Source organism: Galleria mellonella, unplaced genomic scaffold, assembly GCF_026898425.1.
Source record: "Galleria mellonella isolate WM207_F2 unplaced genomic scaffold, CSIRO_AGI_GalMel_v1 utg150, whole genome shotgun sequence".
Taxonomy (NCBI): Eukaryota; Metazoa; Arthropoda; class Insecta; order Lepidoptera; family Pyralidae; genus Galleria; species Galleria mellonella.
In genome coordinates this window covers 2,603,560-2,628,755 of record NW_026442002.1, presented here as the reverse complement: position 1 = coordinate 2,628,755, position 25,196 = coordinate 2,603,560, and the positions used below count along the sequence as shown (strand labels likewise).

Here is a 25,196-nt window from a genome sequence, read left to right as displayed (position 1 = left end):
ATATTTCTACGAAATGTGAGCGTAACCTCAACATTCTTAGGTGCCTTGCTGGAGTTTGGTGGGGAGCACATCCCGTTTCACTAAAACTTGCTTATAATGGTCTTATAAGGAGTGTCATTGATTATGGAACTTTTTTGTTAGCTCCAGGAAGTTCATTTGCTTTTAAGAAATTGGATTTAATTCAATCAAAGGCCTTGAGGATTATCTCTGGAGCAATGAAATCAAGTCCAATCAATGCTTTACAGCTCGAAGTCGGTGATCCACCTTTGGTTTTAAGAAGACAATATCTATCTGATCGCTTCTTTTTTCGTTGTTTACAATTATCTGATCATCCGCTTATTCAAAAGTTATCTCAACTACATATCTTTATTTCGTCTTCATCTTATTGGAAACATAAAAAACCTCCATGTTTAATACAAAGTTATGAAAAATATAAATCCATAGAATCTCCCACTTTTACATCGTCCTGTTTTCCCATTTATAAATGCTCATATCAATCTTTAGTTTTATCTCCTAATATTAAATATGATTTTGGGTTATTAAAAAATGATTCAGAATTGAATGCCAAATTTATGTTTATAACTGACATTGAATGGAATGAATGGCACTACATCTTTACTGATGCATCAAAACCAGACAATAGCGGTTGTGTAGGTGTGGGTGTGTTTCATTCACAATTTAATATCGTTCAAAAAATTAAACTTCCACCGGAGTCTTCAGTTTTTACCGGGGAATGTTATGGTATTTTAAAAGCTGTAGAATATATACTTTTAATGAAATTACATAAGGCAATAGTTTTCACTGACTCTATGAGCTCTTTGCAAGCTCTAGCCAAATATCCGTTTAAATCAAAACCAGTTTATCCCATTATTTGTGACATAAGACAAAGTCTTTATCTTTGCATGTTGAGAGGTTATTCCGTTTCTTTTGCCTGGTTACCAGGACACAGTGGTATTAGCGGCAATGACAAAGCTGACCTTATTGCAAGAGAGGCTGTAACTTGTGGTGATATGTATCCGTATCATAATTACTGTAGTGACCTAGCTTGTCTCCCAAAAATATATTTAAGGTATGCCTGGAAGGAATATTGGGAAAAAACAAGTACAATAAAAGGAAGATTTTATCGCCTTATACAACCCGATATTCCTTTCAAACCATGGTTTTGTAAATTAAAGCTTGGAAAGACCGCAACAACTATTATAACTCGTATGCGTCTAGGTCACGTATGCACACCTTCTCATTTATACAAGCTTGGTATTGTACAAAGTTCGTCGTGTAATTGCGGTGCTGAAGTGGCGGACTTGAATCATATATTCTTCTCATGTTCTAAATTTGACCACACCTCCCTTTTTAATCATCTCCGATCCATCCGTGTTCCATTCCCAACTTCTATTCTTACTCTACTTTCTTCCAATGATCCTATTATCTATAAAATACTATCTTCATATATATATGATAACAATATTAAGATTTAGTTATATTACATGAATACATTTATAGTTGCATCAATTGCTTTTCCTATATATTTATAAGTATATTCTCATATGTACAAGTATATCCTTCATATCCTATAAATATCCTAGACCTAATCCTTATCCTTTCTAAATTCGTTTGTGTTAGGTATTTTTATTACTATTATCGTTTCCCCGTTTTGTTCTTGGCAAAATACCCTAATATCGGGGTGAACGCCACAAAAAAAGAAAAAAAAAAAAAAAAAAAACTTTGACGTTTGTGAAATGACATTTAAATTTTCTATTCGCCGAAAAAAAAAACAAACAAGACTATAAAAATATTATTCATAAAAAATATATATTATTTATACAAAAAATAAAATTTTGTAATATAAATGGAGCAAAGGATTTGTCCCATCTGTTTAAGCAATGACAGAGAATTGCAACAACCTACAAAAGCATTATGTATTACATTAAAAATGTTAACTCCAGGTTTGGTTAGTACAAAATTGTGTACAGTGTCTTTGTAATAAGCAGCAGAATATGCTGCTTTCATACTCTGAGATTTTTTTTGATGGATGAAAATGGAATGGTACCTTACCTGCGCTAACGGGATACGCTGGCGGAGCACCAGTGAAGGGTGATAGATGAGAATGAAAACAGGCCAGTTAGCCCATCATAATGAATTCATCAGGAATTAACCATGATAGTTTCCAGGAGGAACCGCGAGGAGGTCGACCTGGTTGGGTATATTGCTAGCAATGAGATTCTCAGCTTCATCACTAACAATCCCTTTCCCCCCCATACTCTGTGATTTCACTGCTATATCCCACCCTTCAAACTGAAACACTGCCCTCCAAGTACAGTTGCTTCATGCAGGAACGTGTGGATTAGAGGTACCTAAACATATGCCTTTTCTACAAAGTTTGCCTCTGAGATGAAAGAGATTGAAGTAGCTGGAGGTCTTAATATACACTGTATTGGGTCCCTCACAAGAGTTTATCTATTTATTGACATTTTATTACTCCATAAAAAAAATACAGTGATTTTAATGAGAAATGATACAAAAGGCGGCCTTATTGCTAAGCAAACTCTTTCAGACAGCCTATGAGTAGAGGGCATTAGGAAAAATTACAAAGGGTAGGTAGCACACTATTGTATAAATGCTAATAAAATATACAAACAGGGGAGGGAAAGGATTTTTAATAATGGTGGTTAGTAGCCCCATTGTTAGTATTATACCCTGTCAAGTCAACCTCCTCACGGTTCCCCCTGGAAACCATAGTGTTGTAATTCCAAATTAATTCGTCATGATGTGCTAACTGATGTGTCTTTTCATTCGCACCTATCATCCCTCACTGGTGTTCTGCCAGCATATACTGTTAGCACAGGTGGAGTTACCATTCCGTAATCATCCATTAAAAAAAATATGTACAAACATGTGTTACATATATTATTTGTTGTATGTAACATAACAACAAATAACAATCAACAAACAAAGGCTTTGAATAGAAATACATATACACACACACACACACATACTTAATAGCACACACATAACAGCAGAGAATAAAAATGGAAGATTAAAAGACAACACAGGAAAATAGTACTTATAATTTTTTTTTTAATTATGAACTAATCTCAGAGAGATGTAACATGTAGTGTAGTGGATACACAGCCTCACCTTCCATGGTTGCAGGTTCGGTCCCAGCTCAATACAAAACTTTCAAATGTTTCAGGACATACAAAGACTATGTTGGGAGTGTATGGCTCGTTTAAAACATGCAAACGTATTAATGTTCAATGCAGTAGAAGCTAAACATAATTTGGATGAATATACTAAGGTTGGTTTATTATTAAATATCATTTTTTTTTTTGATGGGTGAAAATGGTATGGTAGCCCCGCCTGCGCTAACGGGATACGCTGGTGGAGCACCAGTGAAGCGTGATAGATGAGAATGAAAACAGGCCAGTTAGCCCATCGTGATGAATTCATCAGGAATTAACCATGATAGTTTCCAGGGGGAACCGCGAGGACGTCGACCTGGTTGGGTATATTGCTAATCATCTTATAATCCAGCGATTGCAGGTTCAATTCCTGCACAATACTAACATTTGCAGTATAATATAATATAAACATGTATGTTTTTAAAAATATCTATCAGTTACCAGAGGGAGACTTTGTACAAAAGTCATTTACTTGGTACCTCTGTCCCATTCGTGTTTCAACCGTGAAGCAGTTGTGTTTACATGGCTGTGTTTTGGTTTGAATATGGCATGAATTTACAGGGTACAGAGGAATAACACCTGAGTCCTCAGGAATGGCAACGCATGGGGAGTATCATGGGCGAAACAGTATACTCTGTTATGTCCATGGTACTCTCCATCAGGTGGGCCGTCAGCTTGTTTACCATTCTAAGTTGTATAAAAAAAAAGGAATACTCCTGTAAAATGTTCCTAGTAAATGTTAACAAGCATTTTGAAACATTACAGGGACCTAACTACAGTAATGTAGGATTTAAATCAAATTTAAACTTTTCAAATATATTGACATTTTGTCTACCTGGTGAAAGCTTACAAATATGTGACATACATACAAATATTGTATCAAAATCCAAATTTACAAACTCTATAACACATATAAAGAAAGTACAACATTCAAGATTGAATGCTATTAAAATGTCAGATAATTGTGTAAAATTTTTAGAGAACAATAACATAAGAGAAAAGAGAAATATTACAGAGATAGAATTAGTGAAAGATAAAAAAAGAAATGTGATGCCTAAAAAGATAACGTGTAAACGAAGAAATAGGTTAAGGATGGCCAAAAATGAATATAAATGCAAGGAATGTAGTAAAATTTTTGAGTAAGTATAATATATGTATTTATTACTAGTATTTACTCACGACTTTGTCTGTATGATTGAGGTATTTTCACTGAATGGGAGAAAGTGTAACTTATTCATCTATCTCCAGAGGGAGACTTTGTACAAAAGTCGATTGCTTAGGTGCCTCTGTCCCATTCGCGTTTCTACTGTGAAGCAGTTGTGTTTGCATGGCTGTGTTTCGGTTTGATGGGTGGGATACGGCGTGAATTTACAGGGTACAGAGGAATAACATCTAAGTCCTCAGGAATGGCAACGCATGGGGGATATCATGGGTGTAACAGTATACTCTGTTATGTCCATGGTACTGCTCATGTTTATAGGCGACGATTACCACTTTCCATCAGGTGGGCCGTCAGCTTGTTTGCAATTCTAAGTTGTAGATAGATACTCGTTTATTGTTTCCTCCAAAAGATTACAATAGTAAACTTATTGTAGATACAAACAATTACAAGAAATAATCACAGTGAGAAAACAATGGGTGACCTTATCGCTGCGATCTCTTCCAGACAACCTTTGGATGGAAAGGAGTAATTATAAACAGTTTAATCGAAGGCACGATGATATTTCTATTAATTCTCAATATGGAGATGTAATAATGTAAATATATATCCCGGGCGAAAGGGGTTATTAGTAATGGAGACTAAAAATCCCATTGCTAGCAATATACCCAACCAGGTCGACCTCATCGCGGTTCCCCCTGGAAACTATCATGGTTAATTCCTGATGAATTCATCATGATGGGCTAACTGGCCTGTTTTCATTCTCATCTATCACCCTTCACTGGTGCTCCGCCAGCGTATACCGTTAGCGTAGGCGAGATTACAATACCATTTTCATCCATCAAAAAAATATTTTTAACAAATCTATATTTCTAATTTTAAAAGTAAATAATTATTAAGTATTGACAACGACTGTTTACAACGCAGAAGCCGAGGTAAATATGAGTATCACAGACAGAAGCACCGCGGCGGGGCGCAGTGTCCAACATGCTCGTGCGTGCTCGCGAGCAACGCAGCGCTCGTCGCGCATCGCCGGGCGAAGCATGCACGGTTACCACAGCGCGAGGATGCCAAGTTTGTATTAATTCAATTCTATTCAATTTATTCTATAACAGTGTTTCCCAAATCTTTTTTGTGTCATGCCCCATTTGAACATTTCTAAAATTTTTACGCCCCCATACATAATTTTTCCCGATAAAGTTTACTTGACGACTCTAATCGCCCAGTTGATATTTCGGTAACGTCAAACTATTTTTAATTTACTTTTTGTTTTTTTGTTAAATTTGGCACCGATATCTACTCGTAGCATTGCATTTAAATGGGCCGGGGCAAGAGGGTTAAAATCGCTCCGAATCCATTTTTTAATTGCCCCTCCTTAACTGTCAAATTGCCCCCCTGTGGGGCGTGGGCCCCACGATGGGAAACACCGTTCTATAGGGGGCAAAGGGATTGTTAGCCCAACCAGGTCGACCTCCTCGCGGTTCTCCCTGGAAAAAGGTATATTGCTAGCAATGGGATTCTCAGTCTCCATTACTAACAATCCCTTTCCCCCGGAAACAGTATATTAACTATGCTATGTGTAAAGTTAGAATATGACGTAATGTTATTTATTAATATTATTATATTTGCCATGTGGTCCCAGCGTAGAATAGGCTACCCCTTCCTTTCCCGTGGATGTCTTAAGAGGCGAGTAAGGGAGGGCGAGGGATGGGCAGCAGTGTCCCTCTAAAAACACCTCCAAAGCCTAACTGATTTTACCAATCCGCCTGCCAAACGTGACAAATACTAGCAAACCCCCCCAAGGGGGAGGCTTATGTTCAGCAGTGGACGGTTAAAGGATGGTATGATGGTGATGAATATATCAGCCTTTAACTGTTCACTGCTGAACATAAGCCTTCCCCTTGGGGGGGTTTGCCAGTAGTTGCCACACGTGGCAGGTGGACTGGCAACTTATGCTACTTCCCTCTGTGGAAACTGGCCTGCTGCCATCTTCTATCGTCTCTCATTAGTGCGCTGTCAGTAGTGTCATTGTTAGTAATGATGTTTAACAGACCCACTGCTAACACCCTATCAGGTCGACCTCCACGCGGTGCCCCCTGGAAACCATAGTGACTAATTTTTGATCAATTGGTCACTATGGGCCAACTGACCTGACTTCATCCTCACCTGTTACCCTTCACTGGTGCCCCGCCAGCGTATACCGAGTTCCCTTAGTCGCCTATTACGACATCTAGAAAGGAAGGGGGTGGCCCGTTCTATGGCGGGACTAGATGGCACACAAGGAAGGGATTGTTAGTAATGCACTATTGCTAGCTATATACATTATCAGGTCGACCTCCACGTGTTCCCCCCTGGAAACCATCGTGCTGAATTCCAGGTGTATTTATCACGATGAGCTAACTGGCCTGCCTTTTCATTCTCACCTATCATCCCTCACTGGTGCCCCGCCAACGTATACCGATAGCGCAGGCGGAGTTACCAATCCATCTACACCCATAAAGAAATATCCATTAATATATAATCGTGCAGTGTACTTATGTGAATTTTTTTTTTATTTCAGTTTTTATTGTCAACCGTGCGGGAAATTTTTCAAAACAAGCTGCAGTTATAGGAAACACCAGCGCACAGCTAACAAACATCTCGACGTTAGCACGTTGAAGTAAGTTTTATGTATATTTTACAGTACATTTGATTATATAGATATGTTAAATTGAAAATGTTTGAATCTTGAATTGTGTCTAGTGTATTTTTCTATGCCATATGCACGCCTCGCCCAATCCCCAAACTCGGGTTTCTCGAAACCTATGTTTACGCAAATAATTTTTTTTTTAATGGATGATAATGAAATGGTAACCCCACCCGCGCTATCGGTATACACCGGCGGGGCACCAGTAAAGTATGATAGGTGAGAGTGAAGCAGGTCAGTTAGCACATCGTGACGAATTCAACAATAAACCAATCAAGATGGTTTCCAGGGGGAACCGCGAGGAGGTCGACCTGATAGAGTTTATTGCTAGCAATGGTATTGGTAATACCCATTGCTAACAATCCCTTCCCCCCCCTGCAAATAAATTATTGACTGTATTTAAGTTGAATGATGATGATGGTATTAGCTGTTAACTGTCCACTGCTGGATATAGGTCTGCCCCATAACCAAACCTCCCGGTCATTAGTTGCCACGCTTGGCAGGTGGGTTGGCAAACACAGGCTTTTGCTGATGTTTTAAGGGGGATACTGCTGCCTATCCCTCGACCATTTAGTACCCTTAGTCGCCTCTTCCGATACCCACGGGAAAGGAAAGGGCCCATTCTATGCCGGGACCATACGGTAAATTGAAGTTAAATAAATTTACCAGAGGGAGACTTTGTACAAAAGTCGTTTGCTTGGGTACCTCTGTCTCATTCGTGTTTCAACCGTGAAGCAGTTGTGTTTGCATGGCTGTGTTTCGGTTTGAAGGGTGGGATATGGCAGTGAATTTACAGGGTACAGAGGAATAACACCTGAGTCCTCAGGAATGGCAACGCATGGTGGCGTATCATGGGTGAAACAGTATACTCTGTTATGTCCACGGTACTGCTCATGTCTATAGGCGACGGTTCCATTTTCCATCAGGTGGGCCGTCAGCTTGTTTGCCATTCTAAGTTGCATTAAAAATCATTTTATGGTCGATGACTGAAAATCGACGTCAATATGACGAATAATTGATACCTGGACTAGGAGTCTGTCTGATTGGGTTCCTATATTTTCTAAAATTCAGATGGTTAGTAAATAAATAATTTTAGGTACCCATGTCCTAACTGCGACAAGCGTTTCACGAGCACCTTAAAAGCGAAGCTCCACAACGAGACAGTACATCTACGTATGAATTTGTTCATGTGTGAAGTTTGCAACAAGCGGTACTGCAGCGAGCGAGCACTGAGCGGACACAAACGACGCAAGCATTCGACCGACACGCGCACTAGATGTTTCATTTGTGAGACCTGCGGGAGTAGACTCAAGGTATGTTTTTTATTTGATAGGTGATAATGGTATGGTAACCCCGCCTGCGCTAAATGGAATACGCTGGCGAGGCACCAGTGAAGGGTGATAGATGAGAATGAAAACAGGCCAGTTAGCCCATCATGATGAATTCATCAGGAATTAACCATGATAGTTTCCAGGGGGAACCGCGAGGAGGTCGACTTGGTTGGGTATATTGCTAGCAATGGGATTCTCAGTCTCCATTGCTAACAATCCCTTTCTCCCCAGTTGTTTATAGTTAAAAATTGTAAAACACTTGACCTCATTTTTTATCACAAACTAGTTATTTTAACTGTAACAAAACTGCTAAATCGTTTTTGATGAAATTTCTATGGTACCGATCTGTAAGTATTTCCTTTCAGATAAAACAATAATTTTCCTAATAAATTTGAAACTAACAGAGTTATTAGGTAACAAGGATAAAGAAATTCAAGTGAATTGAGTACCTTCTTTTTTTAAGTCGGATGAAAATTGGCAAACTTCATTCGCATCAGCATTTCTCCTTAATCCTTTGTTGTTTATTTTTTGTAATATTTTAATATTTATTTGTTACAGACGTACCAAATACTGAAGCGCCATCTACAGACACATCTCAAAGAGCAAGACAAAAGTAAAGGACTAAATAAAATATGATGTCGAAATTCTTTTTTTTTATTTGTACTATAACCAAAATTACATGACCAAAAAATGATATTTTTTTTTTATACAACTTAGAATGGAAAACAAGCTGACGGCCCACCTGATGGAAAGTGGTAACTGTCGCCTATATACATGAGCAGTACCATGTTCATAACAGAATATACTGTTTCGTCCATGATACCCCCATGCGTTGCCATTCCTGAGGACTGGCAACGAGGGAGGGAGGGAGGTTGATTTTGGAGGAGATACAATTTTATTTAGAGACAAGGGTAAATGACATCAACACGACAAAGATTTCTTTGGCATTTTTAAGTAAATATGAGTAAAAATCAACGGCACTAAAGGGGCTAAAATAAAAAAGGGATTTCATGTCATAAGTATGAATGAAATTATTAAAAAAAAAAACTTCATTGCATGTAAATGGTCCTTATAACTAACAAAAAAATAAAAAAATCCAATTTAATTTAATACAATACATTTTATTTATATAATAATAAATTTATTTTAAATAATACAAATTAAAAATAGCTTAATTTAGTACAGATTTTTTACAATACAATATTTACACTAAGACACTAAGGTGATTTTGTAAACGCAATTGTTTGTCGCCATTGTGGTTATGTCTTGCGGTAACGTAAGACAGAGGAGAGGGGGGGGGGGAAGGGAGTGTTAGTAATGCGAACTGCCAGTCCCATTGCCAGCAATATGCCCTGGGAGCATAGCCTCCACGTGGTCCCCCTGGGAACTTGTGCTGAATTCCAGGTGTATTCGTCACAATGGGCTAACTGATCTGTCTTTTCATTCTCACCTATCACTCCTGACTGGTGCCCCGCCAGCGTATACCAGCGTATAGCGCAGGCGGGGTTACCATTCCATTATCATCCACAATAAAAACCGCCTATGCTATCGACGTACGCTGACGGGGCACCAGTGAGGAATGATAGGTGAAGATGGAAACAGATTGTCCTATCTTGACGAATTTAATAATAAATTAACCAAGATGGTTTCCAGTGGGAACCGCGTGGAGGTCGACTTGGCAAGTCGATGTCTGTCCCCCCCCCCACCGCAAGCAGCGTTACCATTACACGAGTCCCATTATTGTTCTTGTTTTGCGGTATCCATAAACTCGATAACGCGTTTGGCCGGAAACACTTTGTGGACCCGTTTCCGATGCGTATACAGCGACGCCTTCTGTTTGAATGTCTGTTGGCAGATGTCGCATGATAGAGGGCGCTCGCCGGAGTGAATAACCTCGTGCTGGTTTAGAGCTTTCTTGTCCTGGGAAACAGGAAATTTATATCAAATTGTGATCGCGGCGAAAATATTTTATATTATATAGTTAATTTGGAAATATAACTAAATATATTTACACGCTAGGCATGAGTAATATGGATACCGATCCAATATCTATTATTGGGTTACTCTTGTCTATGATGGCGGAAAAAGATATTATTGGGGAAACAAAATAAAGGAGAACATAACTGTCGATAGTTTCTGATCCTCAATATATTTTACTTATGTGTGTATGTATATGTATGAATGTATATGGATAAATGTGTGTGTGTGTGTGTGTGTGTGTGTGTGTGTGTGTGTGTGTGTGTGTGTGTGTGTGTGCGTGTGCGTGTGCGTGCGCGCGTGCGTGCGCGCGTGCGTGTGCGCGTGCGCGTGCGTGTGTTTTAATTGGTATATTTGAGAAATAATTCTTGTAAGAAGCAATTTACAGTGGCACCCTGCACTTTGGTTATGCGCTTCATCGTGAACAATTCTTGTTGAATTCGTCATGATGTGCTAACTGAGCTGCTTCATCCTCACCTATCATCCTTCACTGGGGCCCCGCCGATGTATACCGATAGCACGGGTGGGGTTACGATTCTATTATCACCCATTAAAAAAATAGTTTAACACATATAATAACCCAATGGTTGACTGGTAGAGAACACCGTCCGCCATATGTTAATTCATGCCATTAAGTCCGCCATATGTACATAGAATTTTACTGCGCGTTAAAGTTTAAATAAATAAATATACTGGTACATGTGGGTAAAATGACCCGTATGGTCCCGGCATAGAATAGGCCACCGCTTCCGTTCCCGTGGGTGTCGTAGCAGGCGACTAAGGGAGGGCGAGGGATGGACAGCAGAGTACCTCTTATAACATGTCTAAAAACTTAAATGCGGTTGCCAACCCGCCTGCCAAACGTAGCAACTACTGACAAAATTCCCCTTATGAGGGAGACTTACGTCCAGCAGTGATTTTTTTTTAATAAAACTTAGAATGGCAAACAAGCTGACAGCCCACGTGATGGAAAGTGGTAACCGTCGCCTTTAGACATGTGCAGTACCATGGACATAACAGAGTATACTGTTTCGCCCATGATACCCCCTATGCGTTGCCATTCCTGAGGACTCAGGTGTTATTCCTCTGTACCCAGTAAATTCACGCCATATCCCACCCTTCAAACCGAAACACAGCCATGCAAACACAACTGCTTCAAGGTTGAAACACGAATGGGACAGAGGAGCCCAAGCAACCGACTTTTGTACAAAGTCTCCCTCTGGTAAGTAGGTAATTAACGGCTGAAATAATGCGAGTAAAGCCGCAAGTAACAGCTAGTAAAGAATACACACCGTGAACGCCTTCCCACAAGTCTGGCACACGTGGTTCCTCGGCTTCTCCTTCTTCTCAGAGTGGACACGCATCATATGTTTCTCCACATATGCTCGGGACGCGATCGGCTGAAATCGGGGAAAATAATAATTTTATGCTTGGGTACTTATGTCCCACTCATGTAATTACTGAAACGACACTAAACAAACACACAAAAACATTTAACACTAGACTCCGAGTAGAGATCTAATAATTTGCCTGAAGATGCTTCGTTCAGAGGTGAAACACGTGTCACAAAATGTGCGTGGACGAAATGGCAGTCGGAGATTAACAATATGGAAGGTTGTGGACCATTAAATGAAGTTTAATTAGTGAAACTAATACGAAATTGATTATAATGGCAATTTTAGATAAATAGATAGATATATACTCTTTATTGTTTCCTCCGAAAGATTACAATAGTAAACTTATTATAAATATAAACAATTACAAGAAATAATCACAGTGAGAAAACAATGGGCGACCTTATCGCTAAAAGCGATCTCTTGCAGCCAACCTTTGGATGGAGAGGAGTAATTATAAACAATTTGATACTGCTCATGTCTATAGGCGACGGTTACCACTTTACAACAGGTGGGCTGTCAGCTTGTTTGCCATTAAAATACAGGGGTTGATCGTAAATTGATGAAAATTTAAAGTTGTATGTATTTTTCAATGCTAAATCATATTTAAAACACAATTAAAAATTTTGTCAAAGAAATATAAAAAAAAATTTTAGGGGTGGGTCACCCTATATATATATATATATATATATATATATATATATATATTAACCCCTGTGTGGGTGTAGTCGCATATTTCTGTAGTATAAAGTTTCTTTCTCTCTCTCTGTCTCTCTTTCTTTCTAATAAAATAAAACGCTTCTAGACAGCTTACCTTCTCACATATCGGACACTTGTGCGCCGTTTTCCCTAGATGCTGATAGTTGAAATGGTCCTGCATAGCCTCCTTTGTGGGGTACCCTTTGTTGCACATGGGGCATGGGAATCTGTGAAAGAGATACCATAGTTACTCTGGGGTATTGTTCGGATTGATACCTGAGGGCCTACCATGAAATAGATAGATAATTTATTTACATTGCTTACAGAACACAAATTTCAATAAAAAAATATTATTATTAAGCTCCATTTACTGAGTCGATTTAAGTACGAACAAAAACACGAAATTGAGCGCGAAAATTCGGAATTTCATCTCATGGTAGGTGCTGCCCCCTGTTGCTGACTTTCACCGTCGCACAACCCGTCACAAACTAAAGTTCCATCCCAACCATGTGGATTAGTGGCGATTCTCCACCAGGCGTTTTACAAGGTATTTTGGTGATGTTTTGAGAGGGACGCTGTTGCCCATTCTTCGACCATAAGCTCCCTTAGTCACCTGGCAAGACTAAAGGAGGAGGCCAGTGTTCAGCATTGGATAGTTGAAAGCTGATATGATAGCGGTACTCACTTGAAAACCAGGGGAAAGGGATTGTTAGTAACGTGGTCTAATAGCTCCATTGCTAGCAATATACTCTCTCAGGACCTCCACGCGGTTCCTTCTGGACACTATCATGGTTAATTCTTGTCCAAGTGATCATGGTGGACCAACTGACCTGCATTCATTCTCAAAAGGGGGGTAAAGAGGTTTCTTCAGGGTCGGCAACGCGTGTGTAATACCTCTGGTATTGCAGGTGTTCGTAGGCTACGCTAACCGCTTACCATCAGGTGGGCCGTATGCTTGTTTGCCACCTCAGTGGTATAAAAAAAATCATTCTCAGCTATCATCTTCCACTGGTGCCTCGTCAGTGTATACTAATAGCGCGGGCGGGGTTACCCCATTTTCACCCTTTAAAAAAACTCACTTGAAAACTTGGTCGGACGCATGCGCTCTGCTGAACTTGAGGTGCGCCTGGTACGTGGTGAGGTGGGAGAACACCTTGTCGCAGTCGGTACACTTGTATCGGCTCTTGTTCTCGTGTCTCCTTATGTGGTACTTGAGCTGGATCACGCGGACCATCTTGTGGCAGATGGGACACTCGGACCGCGGCAGGGGACCCTCGTGTAACCTGGAAATAAGGTGGAATTATTAGTAATGCGGAGTACCAGTCTCATTGCTAGCAATATACCTTGTCAGGTCGACCTCCACGTTGGTCCGCCCTGGAAACCATCGTGCTGAATTCTAGGTGTATTCATCGTTATTATTTTGCGGTCAATTATATGATCACCAACCTCAGATGCGTGGCGAGCGTGGTACGATTCACGAAGCGTTTCTTACAGTGGTCGCACTGCAGACCTTCGCGGTGGAACCTCGCCACGTGATTCTTGCGCGATCGGGAGTTTCTGGAGCAAAAACAAAACATTACTCAATTGTACCGTCGAATGTACTTAATAATTCCTTGCCGTGTGGCACTAGTCCAGACATAGAATAGGCCACCCCCTTCCTTTCCCGTAGGCGTCGTAAGAGGCGACTAAGGGAAATTAATGGGCGAGGAATGGGCAGCAGCGTCCCTCTTAAAATATTACGAAAGCCTAACCGAGTGGTCAGTGTAATAGTTGCCCAAGTGTCCGAGTGTCCAGTGGTCCGATGTCTGAATATCCAGTGTTCCAGGATCTGAGTGTCCGATGTTCTTGTGTCTGAGTGTCCATTGTCCGAGCGTCCAAGCATCCAAGTGGACAGTGTGCGAATGTTCAAAGATACAAATGTCAAGTGTTCAAGAGTCCAGTGTCCAATGTCTGAGTGTCCGAGAGTCCAGAATCGCAATGTCCGAGTGTCCAGTGTCCTAGTATCTGAATATCCAATGTTCCAGGCCCTGAGTGTCCAATGTTCTCGTGTCCGAGTGCCCAGTGTCCGATTGTCCAAGCGTCCGAGTGAACACTCACCGAGAGTCCAAGCGTCCAAGTCGGATAGTGTTCGAGTGTCAAGTGTCACATAGAAATCTCATCAAAATTGGTTCAACAGTTTAGTTTTTTAACCATAACCCCTGGCTTTGAAGTCGTTTTTTTATGAAACACAACCTTATCATATGACATTAAGGTCGCCATTTGTACAAAGTTTTATTGTGCAATAAATAATAAATAAATAAATCTTAAACTTTCATCGCTAAAAGAACTACTCACTTATATTCGCATATGGGGTCAGCTAAGCTGTTGCACGTGGACCCATTGAGATCTTTTGTGCTTCCCCCTGCCTTATACCATCATTTCATAGATCCTTTGTGTTACCTTGACGATATCCCGCGGTTTAAGATATCTGTAGTCCCCTGGTTCTGGATAAGCCGTTCCCAGTAGACTCATACGCATACTTGCCAACGAATCGCAGTTGCACATCAAGTGTTCCATGGATTCCGATTTCTCCCCGCACAGTCTGCACAGTGTGTCCGAAGATAGACCCATCTTGTGTAGTATATGCCTTATTGGCATATGTCCATACTGAGTCTTGCCTGTTGTCTGCCACCGCTGTAGATAAGCTTATCCCATCCTTTAACATTGTCATTTAACTACTCACTTGAAGAACATGTCGCATTCCAAACACTGGTATCCCTCTATCGTAGTCTTTGATAGGAGCTTCCTCAAGTCCTTAGGAGGCGTCTTCCCTTTAGAGTCCTTCTTCTTCCGACCCTGAAAAGAAACTAGAATTAACGGATTTTTTTAAACTGACACATACCACCATAGCCTTAGGGAATGGCAACGCGTGAGGAGTCCCATGAGCGTCACAGTGTGTTCTGTGATGTGATAGGCGACAGCTACCCCTATAGGTGTAAAGGTGACCAGCGGCCCTGTTGCTTGCAATTTACCCTATCAGGACGACCTCCACGCGGTTGTCGCTGGAAACTATCGCGATTAATCCTTATAAACTCGTCACGATGTGTTAACTGATCTGCTTTCGTCCTCACTGGTGTGCTGCCAGGGTATACCGATAGAGCAGGCCAAGGGTTACCATTCTATTATCACCCATTAAAAAGTTATAATTTTTTGTCATTTTCCGTCCATTGCTGGACATAGGTCTCCCCCCAGACTGCTATAATGAACGATCCTGAGCCACCTGCATCAAGTAACTCCCTGCAATGCATTCGAGGTCGTCACTCCCTCTAGTTGGGGCTGATCCAACACTCAAGATCCCCCCAGGGAGAGACTTATGTTCAATAAATTTTTTTTATACAACTTAGAATGCCAAACAAGCTGACGATCCACCTGATGGAAAGTAGTAACCGTCGCCTATAGACACGAGCAGTATCATGTACATAACAGAGTATACTGTTTCGTCCATGATACCCCCCAAGCGTTGCCATTCCTGAGGACTCAGGTGTTATTCCTCTGTACCCAGTAAATTAATGGATAGGTAAAAGCAGATACGATACAAAATGAAATAAAAAAAAAACAGTTTTAATTTCTAAAAAGCGACTAAGCCGCCACCCACCTTCCCGGTCGCGGCGAGGGGAGCCGAGTCGCCAATCTTGATGACGGTACTTGGCAACTGCTTGGTGGCGTGCTTGTACTGTATGTGCATCTGCATGAGCCTCTTGCTGTACTCCCTGTGGCCGCAGAGGCAGCAGGTGCGGCGGAAGTAATGCTCGTCCACGTGACTTGGTAATTTCGCCTCCTCCACGTACACGTAACACACTTTGCACGCGACGCGACCCGGTTTCTGGAATGTTTTATTGTATTATTTTTAATCAATCTATAGTTTATTTTAAAAAATAGTATAGTAAAAATTGTTTATTAGTAAAAAATGGTAATAGATAAAATTTTGTCTCAAAAAAGAATTGCTTTTTTTTTTACAAAAGTACTAATATTTCACCAGAGGGAGACTTTGTACAAAAGTCGATTGCTTGGGTACCTCTGTCCCATTCGTGTTTCAACCGTGAAGCAGTTGTGTTTGCATGGCTGTGTTTCGGTTTGAAGGGTGGGATATGGCGTGAATTTACTGGGTACAGAGGAATAACACCTGAGTCCTCAGGAACGTCAACGCACGGGGGGTATCGTGGGCGAAACAGTATACTCTGTTATGTCCATGGTACTGCTCATGTGTATAGGCGACGGTTACCACTTTCAATAAGGTGGATCGTCAGCTTGTTTGCCATTCTAAGTTGTATAAAAAAAAATTACTAACATGGGACAGATAAAGGAAACACTAGGTCTCATGTCGTATAAGGAGATCAAGGATATGGCCTGGGATAGAGCTGGCTGGAAGAAGATGCATGAATTAGTTGCACCGACAAGAGGAAGCTCTCAAATGAAAAGAGAGAATTAAATTTGTACAAATAGAGAGTTTACATCTATATTTTACTTTACATCTATACTTTACCAGCTTATATTATGAAAAACAAAATTTTCCAAATAAAAAAAAAACCGCACAGTACAAGGTGTATCATCATCTTCATCACCACTTTAGCCGTTAACTGTCCACTGCTGAACATAAGCTTTAACCAAGAAGGGCCTTGCCAACAGTTGGCAACCGCTATACGGCTTTGGTGACGTTTTAAGATTGACGCTGCTGCCAATCCCTCAATCTTTAAGTTCCCTTAGTCGCCTCTTATGACACTTACGGGAGCGGAAGGGGTGGCCTATTCTATGCCGGGACCACCCTGCAAAATTGGGTCAATAAACTTACTTAAATAAACTAACGATCCGTCCCGGCTTCGCACGGGTGCACATTACATTACATCATATTAGAAACCTCTAAATTTATCAGTGTTTCTCTACAATATTATGCATGTATTATACATATAAACCTTCCTCTTGAATCACTCTATCTATTAAAAGAAACCGCATCAAAATCCGTTGCGTAGTTTTAAAGATCTAAGCATACATAGGGACAGACAGACAGCGGGACGACTTTGTTTTATACTAGGGGTTTCCAAACTTATTTTGTCTACTGCCCACTTCGAGAATAAATTATTTTTTAACGCCCCCATTTTTCCACCTACATTAAAACCACTATTGCTTTAAGATCAACAAATCACCTCCCAAGCCTCTACACAATGCCCCATTGTTTTTTTGGGTCTCTTACCGGCCCCCTTTAGGCCTGCAGCGCCCACAAGGGGGCGTTATCGCGCACTTTGGGAAAGGCTGTTTTATACTATGTAGTAATACTGATAATAGGGGGGGAAAGGGATTGTTAGTAATGGAGACTGAGAATCCCATTGCTAGCATTATACCCAACCAGGTCGACCTCCTCGCGGTTCCCCCTGGAAACTATCATGGTTAATTCCTGATGAATTCATCATGATGGGCTAACTGGCCTGTTTTCATTCTCATCTATCACCTTACACTGGTGCTCCGCCAGCGTATCCCGTTAGCGCAGGCGGGGTTACCATACAATTTTCACCCATCAAAAAAAAAATAGTGATAATAAATGCCAAGTTACCGCTCTGTGAGCGCTCACGAAATGATCCTCCACCTGCTGCTCTGTATAGAATCCAATTATGCACAGCTCACATTTGTACACGGAACTTGCATATTGCACTTTCTGCTTGGCCTCCTCTCTGCAAGAATAATTAAACATTGTAAACGACAAAAAACCGACTTCAAATTTAGTAAAATCAGTTTTTTTTTTTTATACAACTTAGAATGGCAAACAAGCTGACGGTCCACCTGATGGAAAGTGGTAACCGTCGCCTATAGACATGAGAAGTACCATGGACATAACAGAGTATACTGTTTCGCCCATGATACCCCCCATGCGTTGCCATTCCTGAGGACTCGGGTGTTATTCCTCTGTACCCAGTAAATTCACGCCATATCCCATCCTTCAAACCGAAACACAGCCATGCAAACACAACTGCTTCAGGGTAGAAACACGAATGGGACAGAGGTACCCAAGCAATCAATTTTGATTTGAAGTACAACACCATAGCCTTCAGGAATAGCAACCTATTTTTTTTAATAGACATTCAGAAACTAACCTGTACGCTAACATTTCCGCTTCCGTCATATACTCTGTTATGTATCCCGACTTCGCTTCGCTCTCGTTGCTTGTAGGCGATTTGCGACAGACTGCAATCATCGACTGGATCTTGGGTGATGTAATTGTTCTGTAACGAATGGTAACATTACTAGTACCGCATTCGAGTATTCTGACACTTCCCTATGGCTGATTGGGAGATAATGCTTTTAGCATTAAGTCCGCCATGTACACATATGTGTACTAATGAATATATATATAGATAGATACTTAGTATATATACTAGCTGACTCGGCAAACGTTGTTTTACCATATACATTATTTCTAGAAATATACATGAAAATATATCGTACTACAATTATTATATTCGATTGCCATCTTGCAACCCTATTGCGGTATATAAAAATCGCGATTAAAAAACAGGGGTTGATCGTAAAAGCGTGAAAATTTGAATTTGTATGTATTTTTCAATGCTAAATCATAATAAAATAAAAATAAAAAAATAAAAAAAAAATTAGGTGTGGGTCACCCTCATCATTGAGGGGTATGAAAAGTAGATGTTGGCCGATTCTCAGACCTATCCGATATGCACACAAAACTTTATAAAAATCGGTATAGCAGTTTCGGAGGAGTTTGGTAACAAACACAGCGACACGAGAATTTTATATATTTTTTTTATGCAACTTAGATTGTCAAACAAATTGACGGCCCACTTGATGGAAAGTGGTAACCGTCACCTGTAGACATGAGCAGTACCGTGAACATAACAGAGTATACTGTTTCGCCCATGATACCACCCATGCGTTGCCATTCCTGAGGACTCGGGCGTTATTCCTCTGTACCCTGTAAACTCACTGCCACATCCCACCCTTCAAACCGAAACACAACCATGCAAACACAACTGCTTCACGGTAGAAACACGAATGGGACAGAGGTGGCCAAGCAAACGACTTTTGTACAAAGTCTCCCTCTGGTAATATCTTTGGCAGGCTACTACTAAAAACAAAAATATATGTTTGTAATATTATTCAATAACTGTACTTCACGAGTTAACCCTTAAATACCTGAAGTTTCAAATTTGATACCGCGGTTTGCATTGTTTCATTGTTAAATAAATTTAAATGTTTCGATTACCGTAATGCCTAAAGTATCAAAAAAGATACCAAATGTTTTTTCAAAATAAATATATAAAAATATATCGTTTTGATTTTTTTTTTTACAATTTTTCCCCGTTAGTAAACACATTAAAGGATACACTTATATATTTTTTAATTTGATTTAAAAAAATCAGGCTTTTCAGGTTTTTTTTTAATGGATGATAATAGAATGGTAACCCCGCCTGCGCTAACGGTATACGCTGGCGGGGCACCAGTGATAGATGATAGGTGAGGATGAAAAGGCAGGTCAGTTAGTCCATCGTGATGAATACACTTGGAATTCAGCACGATGGTTTCCAGGGTAGACCACGGGGAGGTCGACCTGTTAGGGTATATTATTAGCAATGGAACTGATAATCCGCATTACTAACAATCCCTTCTCCCCCGGCTTTTGAGGGTTAAGGGAGCGTGCTGGAGTAGGATACTTCTGATTGACGGTTTTTTATGAAAATGAAGGGTTCGCTCACTCCACAACCATCGAGGTGTCATCCTTCTTGCACGCATCCGGCCGGGAGACCAGCGCGTCCGTTCCGACCACTATGTGGGACATCACCCCCGTCACCGGGTTCTCTAGGACTATCTCTGGCACTGAAACATCACAGAAAGAAGTCTTACCATAAATAATGTTAAGGAAGGTTGTCAGTTTTTTTTTTATTGGATGAAAATGGAATGGTAACCCCGCCTGCGCTAAGGGGATACGCTGGCGGAGCACCAGTGACGGGTGATAGATGAGAATGAAAACAGGCCAGTTCCCATCATGATGAATTCATCAGAAAGGTTGTCAGTTACAAATACCCTATAGATCGATCTCCATGTGGTTTCCTCTGGACACTACCACGGTTAATTGTTGTGGAATTTGTCATGATGGGCTAACTGTCTTGCTTCATCCTCACTTATCATCTTTCACTGGTCACCCAGCAGAGTATATCGATAGCGGAGGTGGGACATCACGTGGTTGTCGTAGACTGGTAATCTGTATTACTAACAACCCTCCCCCCTATTGGGAAGTTTTTTTTAATGGATGATAATGGAATGGTAACCCCGCCAGTGCTATCGGTATACGCTGGCGGGGCACCAGTAAGGGACGATAGGTGGATAATGAAAAAGCAGGTCAGTCAGCCCACCGTGATGAATACACCTGGAGTTCAGCACGATGGTTTCCAGGGGGGACCACGTGGAAGTCTACCTGACAGGGTATATTGCTAGCAATGGAACTGGTAGCCCCCTGTTGGGATGTTTTTTTTTTATACAACTTAGAATGGCAAACAAGCTGACGGCCTACCTGATGGAAAGTGGTAACCGTCGCCTATAGACATGAGCAGTACCGTGGACATAACAGAGTATACTGTTTCGCCAATGAATGGAATGGCAACGCACGGGGGGGTACCGTGCATTGCCATTCCTGAGGACTCAGGTGTTATTCCTCCGTACCCAGTAAATTCACGCCATAATCCACCCTTCAAACCGAAACACAGTCATGCAAACACAACTGCTTCACGGTTGAAACACGAACGGGACAGAGGTACCCAAGCAATCGACTTTTGTACAAATAAACATACCTTCCAACATATGATCGTCCATATCCAAATTTATGTTGTCCCTAACAGCTTGGGCCACCACAAACTGCTCGCTCTTGACATTGTGCACCGTTGCTATGGTCATGAAGTCTTGAGGCCAATCAGTCTCTTGCGTATAATCGAAGTATATTTTATCGTAATCCACTTTGGTAGACATCTCGAGCGAGGACAGGGACTGAGACATGTATGTGTGGTCCATACTCTGAAAATAAATTAATTATAAAAAAAAAAGTTTTTTAATAAAAAATAAAAATCTTTATCTATAGGTCCTACAAAATATGAAAACTATTGAGGCCAGAACAGATCAGAGAAGGTTCCATGTTGTCCTGACATAGATTAGGCCACCCCTTCCTTTCCCATGGTTGTCGTAAGAGGCCACTAAGGGAGAGCGATGGATGGGCAACAGCATTATCAACATCTCCAATAGCCTAATTGCGGTTGCCAATCCGCTTGCCAAGCGTGGCAAATACTGGCAATAACCCTTATGGGAAAGACCCATTTCTAGTTCAGTTGTGGACAGTTAATCACTGATATAATAATATTAATAAAATATTAACCAGATGGAGACTTTGTACAAAAGTCGATTGCTTGGGTACCTCTGTCCCATTCGTGTTTCAACCGTGAAGCAATTGCGTTTGCATGGCTGTGTTTCGGTTTGAAGAGTGGAATATGGCGTAAATTTACTGAGTACAGAGGAATAACACCCGAGTTCTCAGGAATGGCAACGCATGGGGGGTATCATGGGCGAAACGGTATACTCTGTTATATCCATGGGACTGCTCATGTCTATAGGCGACGGTTACCACTTTCCATCAGGTGGGCCGTCAGCTTGTTTGCCATTCTAAGTTGCATAAAAATATATATATATATATAAATATATAAAATTTTGACAAATATCTCTCAAATACAAATTATTTTAATTGTTTCTCATTTTATTAATTGTTTTACTAAATTTATTGTCAATCATGTTATGTTAATAGTATTTAAACGTTATGACATTTATATAATTGCTAGCTAATAACTTGTTCTTAAATTGTTGCATGCCAATAGTTAGCAATAAAATTCTATTCTATTCTATTCAAAATAATGATGGGGACAATAATAATAATATACTTTATTATTCAGACTACAGTTTGGTCCATTTTGTTAGTAACAATTTTCTTAAAAACTATGTTAGTAAAAAAAGAAAGCAAATTAATTAAAGCAGTTCACTCTGTTGTGAGCCAGCCGACTAGAACAGCATCTGAATGAAATGCTCAATTATAGGCGAGTTATATTTATCGCCTATTACTTTTAGAATGCTGTTGGTGCTTGTCCTAACCCTGTTTAGCAATGATGCAGTCCTCTTTCTCCTTATAGCGTAGTAGTCATCTACGCGAGATTGAGCAAACATACTGGAGGCGCTACAAAAGCGAGGTAGCCCCAACAGCACTCTAAAACTATTATTGTACTGAATAGCGGGTCATTGTCCATTAAACAAACATTAATACACAATAGGAGCCACAGACAGATCGGCGAAGTCGACTTCGGAAAAAGTGGCTGCTCACGTAATCCTGGAATATGAAGCTGTGGCCCATCAACTTTTAGAAATCCTCGGAATGGTGAGATCGCTCCATGAGACCTGTGAAGATCCCGGGAAGCTTCTGTGCTTCTGGGCAGAGCTAGGTTGGCTGTACTAGCCACGACTCATACGCACAACGGCCCAAATGAGAGGCTTAGCGTGGAAAATAGAGTCCTATTCACATTTCTATTCAAAATGTAATTTTTGAAAATATTTTATTGTTCAATAAAAATGAGAATACCTCTTGTGTGCTGCTCAAGGCCAGGACTCTTAGATGTTCCTGAGCATTATGCACCTGCTTCTTGAAACGGGCAAACTTTTTAAGAATGGCGAGACACTCCCAGCACACAAGCTGCTTCACGTCTGCCATAGCCTCGTTATACTGGAAATTAGATACAGAACTTTAATAAAAAAAATATCTGTGAGCCCACATTTTAACTATTGTTATTTTTTTTAATATGAAAGGAAGTATCTTGGTATGTTTTAAACTTTTTCTTTTTTTAATGGGTGATAATAGAATGGTAACTTGGCCTGCACTATCCATATATGCCGGCGGAGCACCAGTGAGGGATGGATGATAGGGGACAATGAAATCAGGTCAGTTTGCCCATCATGACAAATTCCACTAAAATAAACAATGATGGTTTCGTAAAGGGGAATGAGAGGGGGAATCACATGGAGGTCAACCTGATAGACTAGCAATGGGTTAGCTAGACTCCATTACTAACAAACCCTTACCCCTCCTGTTTACCTTTTAACACATTAACACCTTAACCAATCACTATGAAATTTTATAAAAATATGCTATATGGGAAGTAGAAGGAGAACTGTGCATGGCTTTACATACATGGATAATTTTTGAAAATAATATGTATCATATACAAATATATATAAGTATCTGTAACAGACATATATGAATAAAGATGATAGAATATATGAATACCATATATTACTAACTGATAATGTAGCTTTCTATGAAATAGTTGAGTTTATATATATATATAACCACATCTTTCCTGTTTATAATATTAGTATACAGATGGGCATAACAATTAACAGCCATAATTTAAAAAAAAAATAGTAATTTTGATGTTACTGTTATAAACAATAATAATTATTAAACAATATTGGTTCTGTAATAACGTTTAAAGATGGACCCTATTCTAATATTTTTTCTTATTTCAATAAAAAGTTGAAATATTTTTTAAATAATAATTTATTGTATTATAGATTTTATGGTAAGAATAAAATTTTTATACTTTCCAATATTTAATGAGTAAAACGTTCTTGGGGTGTGATTCGTTTAAGAAAAAAAATAAAAAAATATGCTATTAGTGGAAGTTCAACGACCTCATTCTCTACTTCACACAGTAAATGATTTATACATCAAATCAATTCGTAACTTTTGATTACTCACCCGGTCTCCCGCAAAATCATACATAAGCAGCCTGAACATTTCATAAACTGGTTGTAAATTACATATAGAAAATAAATTACGATCACTACTTAAGCAAGCACTGCAGATACTTATATACCCATTATCGACATCTTGCTCCATTTTCTATGAATTAGTTTGACGATAATACTACTTTCAAAACTTGTTTATTGTTTTGATTGGTTTCGAAACCACAACAAAAAGTAATACTTCCATGTAAAATAGACGAAATTTAATAAAGAACAATCAACCCAACTACGACACCATAAAATGGCTGCTTTACCCAGTGTTGCAATACTAGAAATAATTTACTATTTATTTACCTTTTTATTATCAGACATTATTTTTATTACAACATTTATATTTAGTTATACGAATAAATAAATTTTAATAACACAGTTGTTAATAGTTACTTATTTTTATCATAGAGTGTCATAGACATATAAAACATGTGATGATTGTGCCTACGAGATAAATAAAAAATAAAGAGGAGAAAAGGTAGAACAAAATAACAGTCAGTGGTTTTTTCTTGCTCATGTATCCTTACTAATATTATAAATGTAAAGTGTTTATTTGTTATCTATTAATACTTTACCAATTTAATCAATTTTTATAAAATCTGGTATATGGGATGGGACGGAAATAATAAATAATAAACTCTTTATTTACTTTACTCTTTATTTATTTTATATAATTACAAAAGAGATATATACTGGGAGTATTTATACAGAATATGTATATAGACAAAGACAGCCTTGTCGTTAAAATCAATCTCTTACAAACAACCTAGATGGTACTATATGGAATGAAAAAAGTTATAGGCTACTCTTTGTCCAGGTCAGTGAACATATCTGTAAAAGCTAGTTATTGATAAAATATAATAATTATAAAAAATAAGTTTTAATTTAGTTAAGAAATAT

At 39.6% G+C, this 25,196-nt stretch overlaps 2 protein-coding genes across 2 annotated transcripts; one reads left to right on the top strand and one right to left on the bottom strand.

The window, feature by feature from the left end:
• Positions 1-1,762: 1,762 nt before the first annotated feature.
• On the top strand, positions 1,763-8,999 carry LOC113522204 (zinc finger protein 91-like). The gene is made up of 7 exons (XM_052892311.1): positions 1,763-1,948; positions 3,191-3,295; positions 3,945-4,318; positions 5,266-5,412; positions 6,899-6,997; positions 8,121-8,337; positions 8,914-8,999. The coding sequence occupies exons 1-7, from the start codon at positions 1,847-1,849 to the stop codon at positions 8,989-8,991; spliced, it is 1,122 nt and encodes a 373-aa protein (XP_052748271.1). The 5' UTR covers positions 1,763-1,846; the 3' UTR covers positions 8,992-8,999.
• Positions 9,000-10,069: 1,070 nt separating this feature from the next.
• LOC113511342 (zinc finger protein 233-like) lies at positions 10,070-24,570 on the bottom strand. Its single transcript, XM_052892288.1, has 13 exons — positions 24,259-24,570; positions 23,083-23,223; positions 21,263-21,482; positions 20,171-20,291; positions 18,548-18,676; positions 18,010-18,127; positions 16,060-16,287; positions 15,148-15,260; positions 13,872-13,982; positions 13,505-13,708; positions 12,541-12,652; positions 11,625-11,732; positions 10,070-10,275 (listed from the first exon to the last, which is right to left on the bottom strand). Exons 1-13 carry the CDS (start codon positions 24,397-24,399, stop codon positions 10,093-10,095), a joined length of 1,929 nt encoding a protein of 642 aa, XP_052748248.1. The 5' UTR covers positions 24,400-24,570; the 3' UTR covers positions 10,070-10,092.
• Positions 24,571-25,196: the final 626 nt, after the last annotated feature.

What these genes read in the sequence shown, in the direction of transcription:
- LOC113511342 (XM_052892288.1), bottom strand. Translation starts at nt 24,399, where the DNA reads ATGGAGCAAGATGTCGATAATGGGTATATAAGTATCTGCAGTGCTTGC. An exon ending in ATGATTTTGCGGGAGACCGG is followed by an intron (nt 23,224 to 24,258) that starts GTGAGTAATCAA and finishes TCTAATTTCCAG; the next exon opens with TATAACGAGGCTATGGCAGA. An exon ending in GACACCTCGATGGTTGTGGA is followed by an intron (nt 18,677 to 20,170) that starts GTGAGCGAACCC and finishes CATTCGTTACAG; the next exon opens with AACAATTACATCACCCAAGA.
- LOC113522204 (XM_052892311.1), top strand. Translation starts at nt 1,847, where the DNA reads ATGGAGCAAAGGATTTGTCCCATCTGTTTAAGCAATGACAGAGAATTG. An exon ending in AAATGTTAACTCCAGGTTTG is followed by an intron (nt 1,949 to 3,190) that starts GTTAGTACAAAA and finishes CAAATGTTTCAG; the next exon opens with GACATACAAAGACTATGTTG. An exon ending in CTCGACGTTAGCACGTTGAA is followed by an intron (nt 6,998 to 8,120) that starts GTAAGTTTTATG and finishes AAATAATTTTAG; the next exon opens with GTACCCATGTCCTAACTGCG.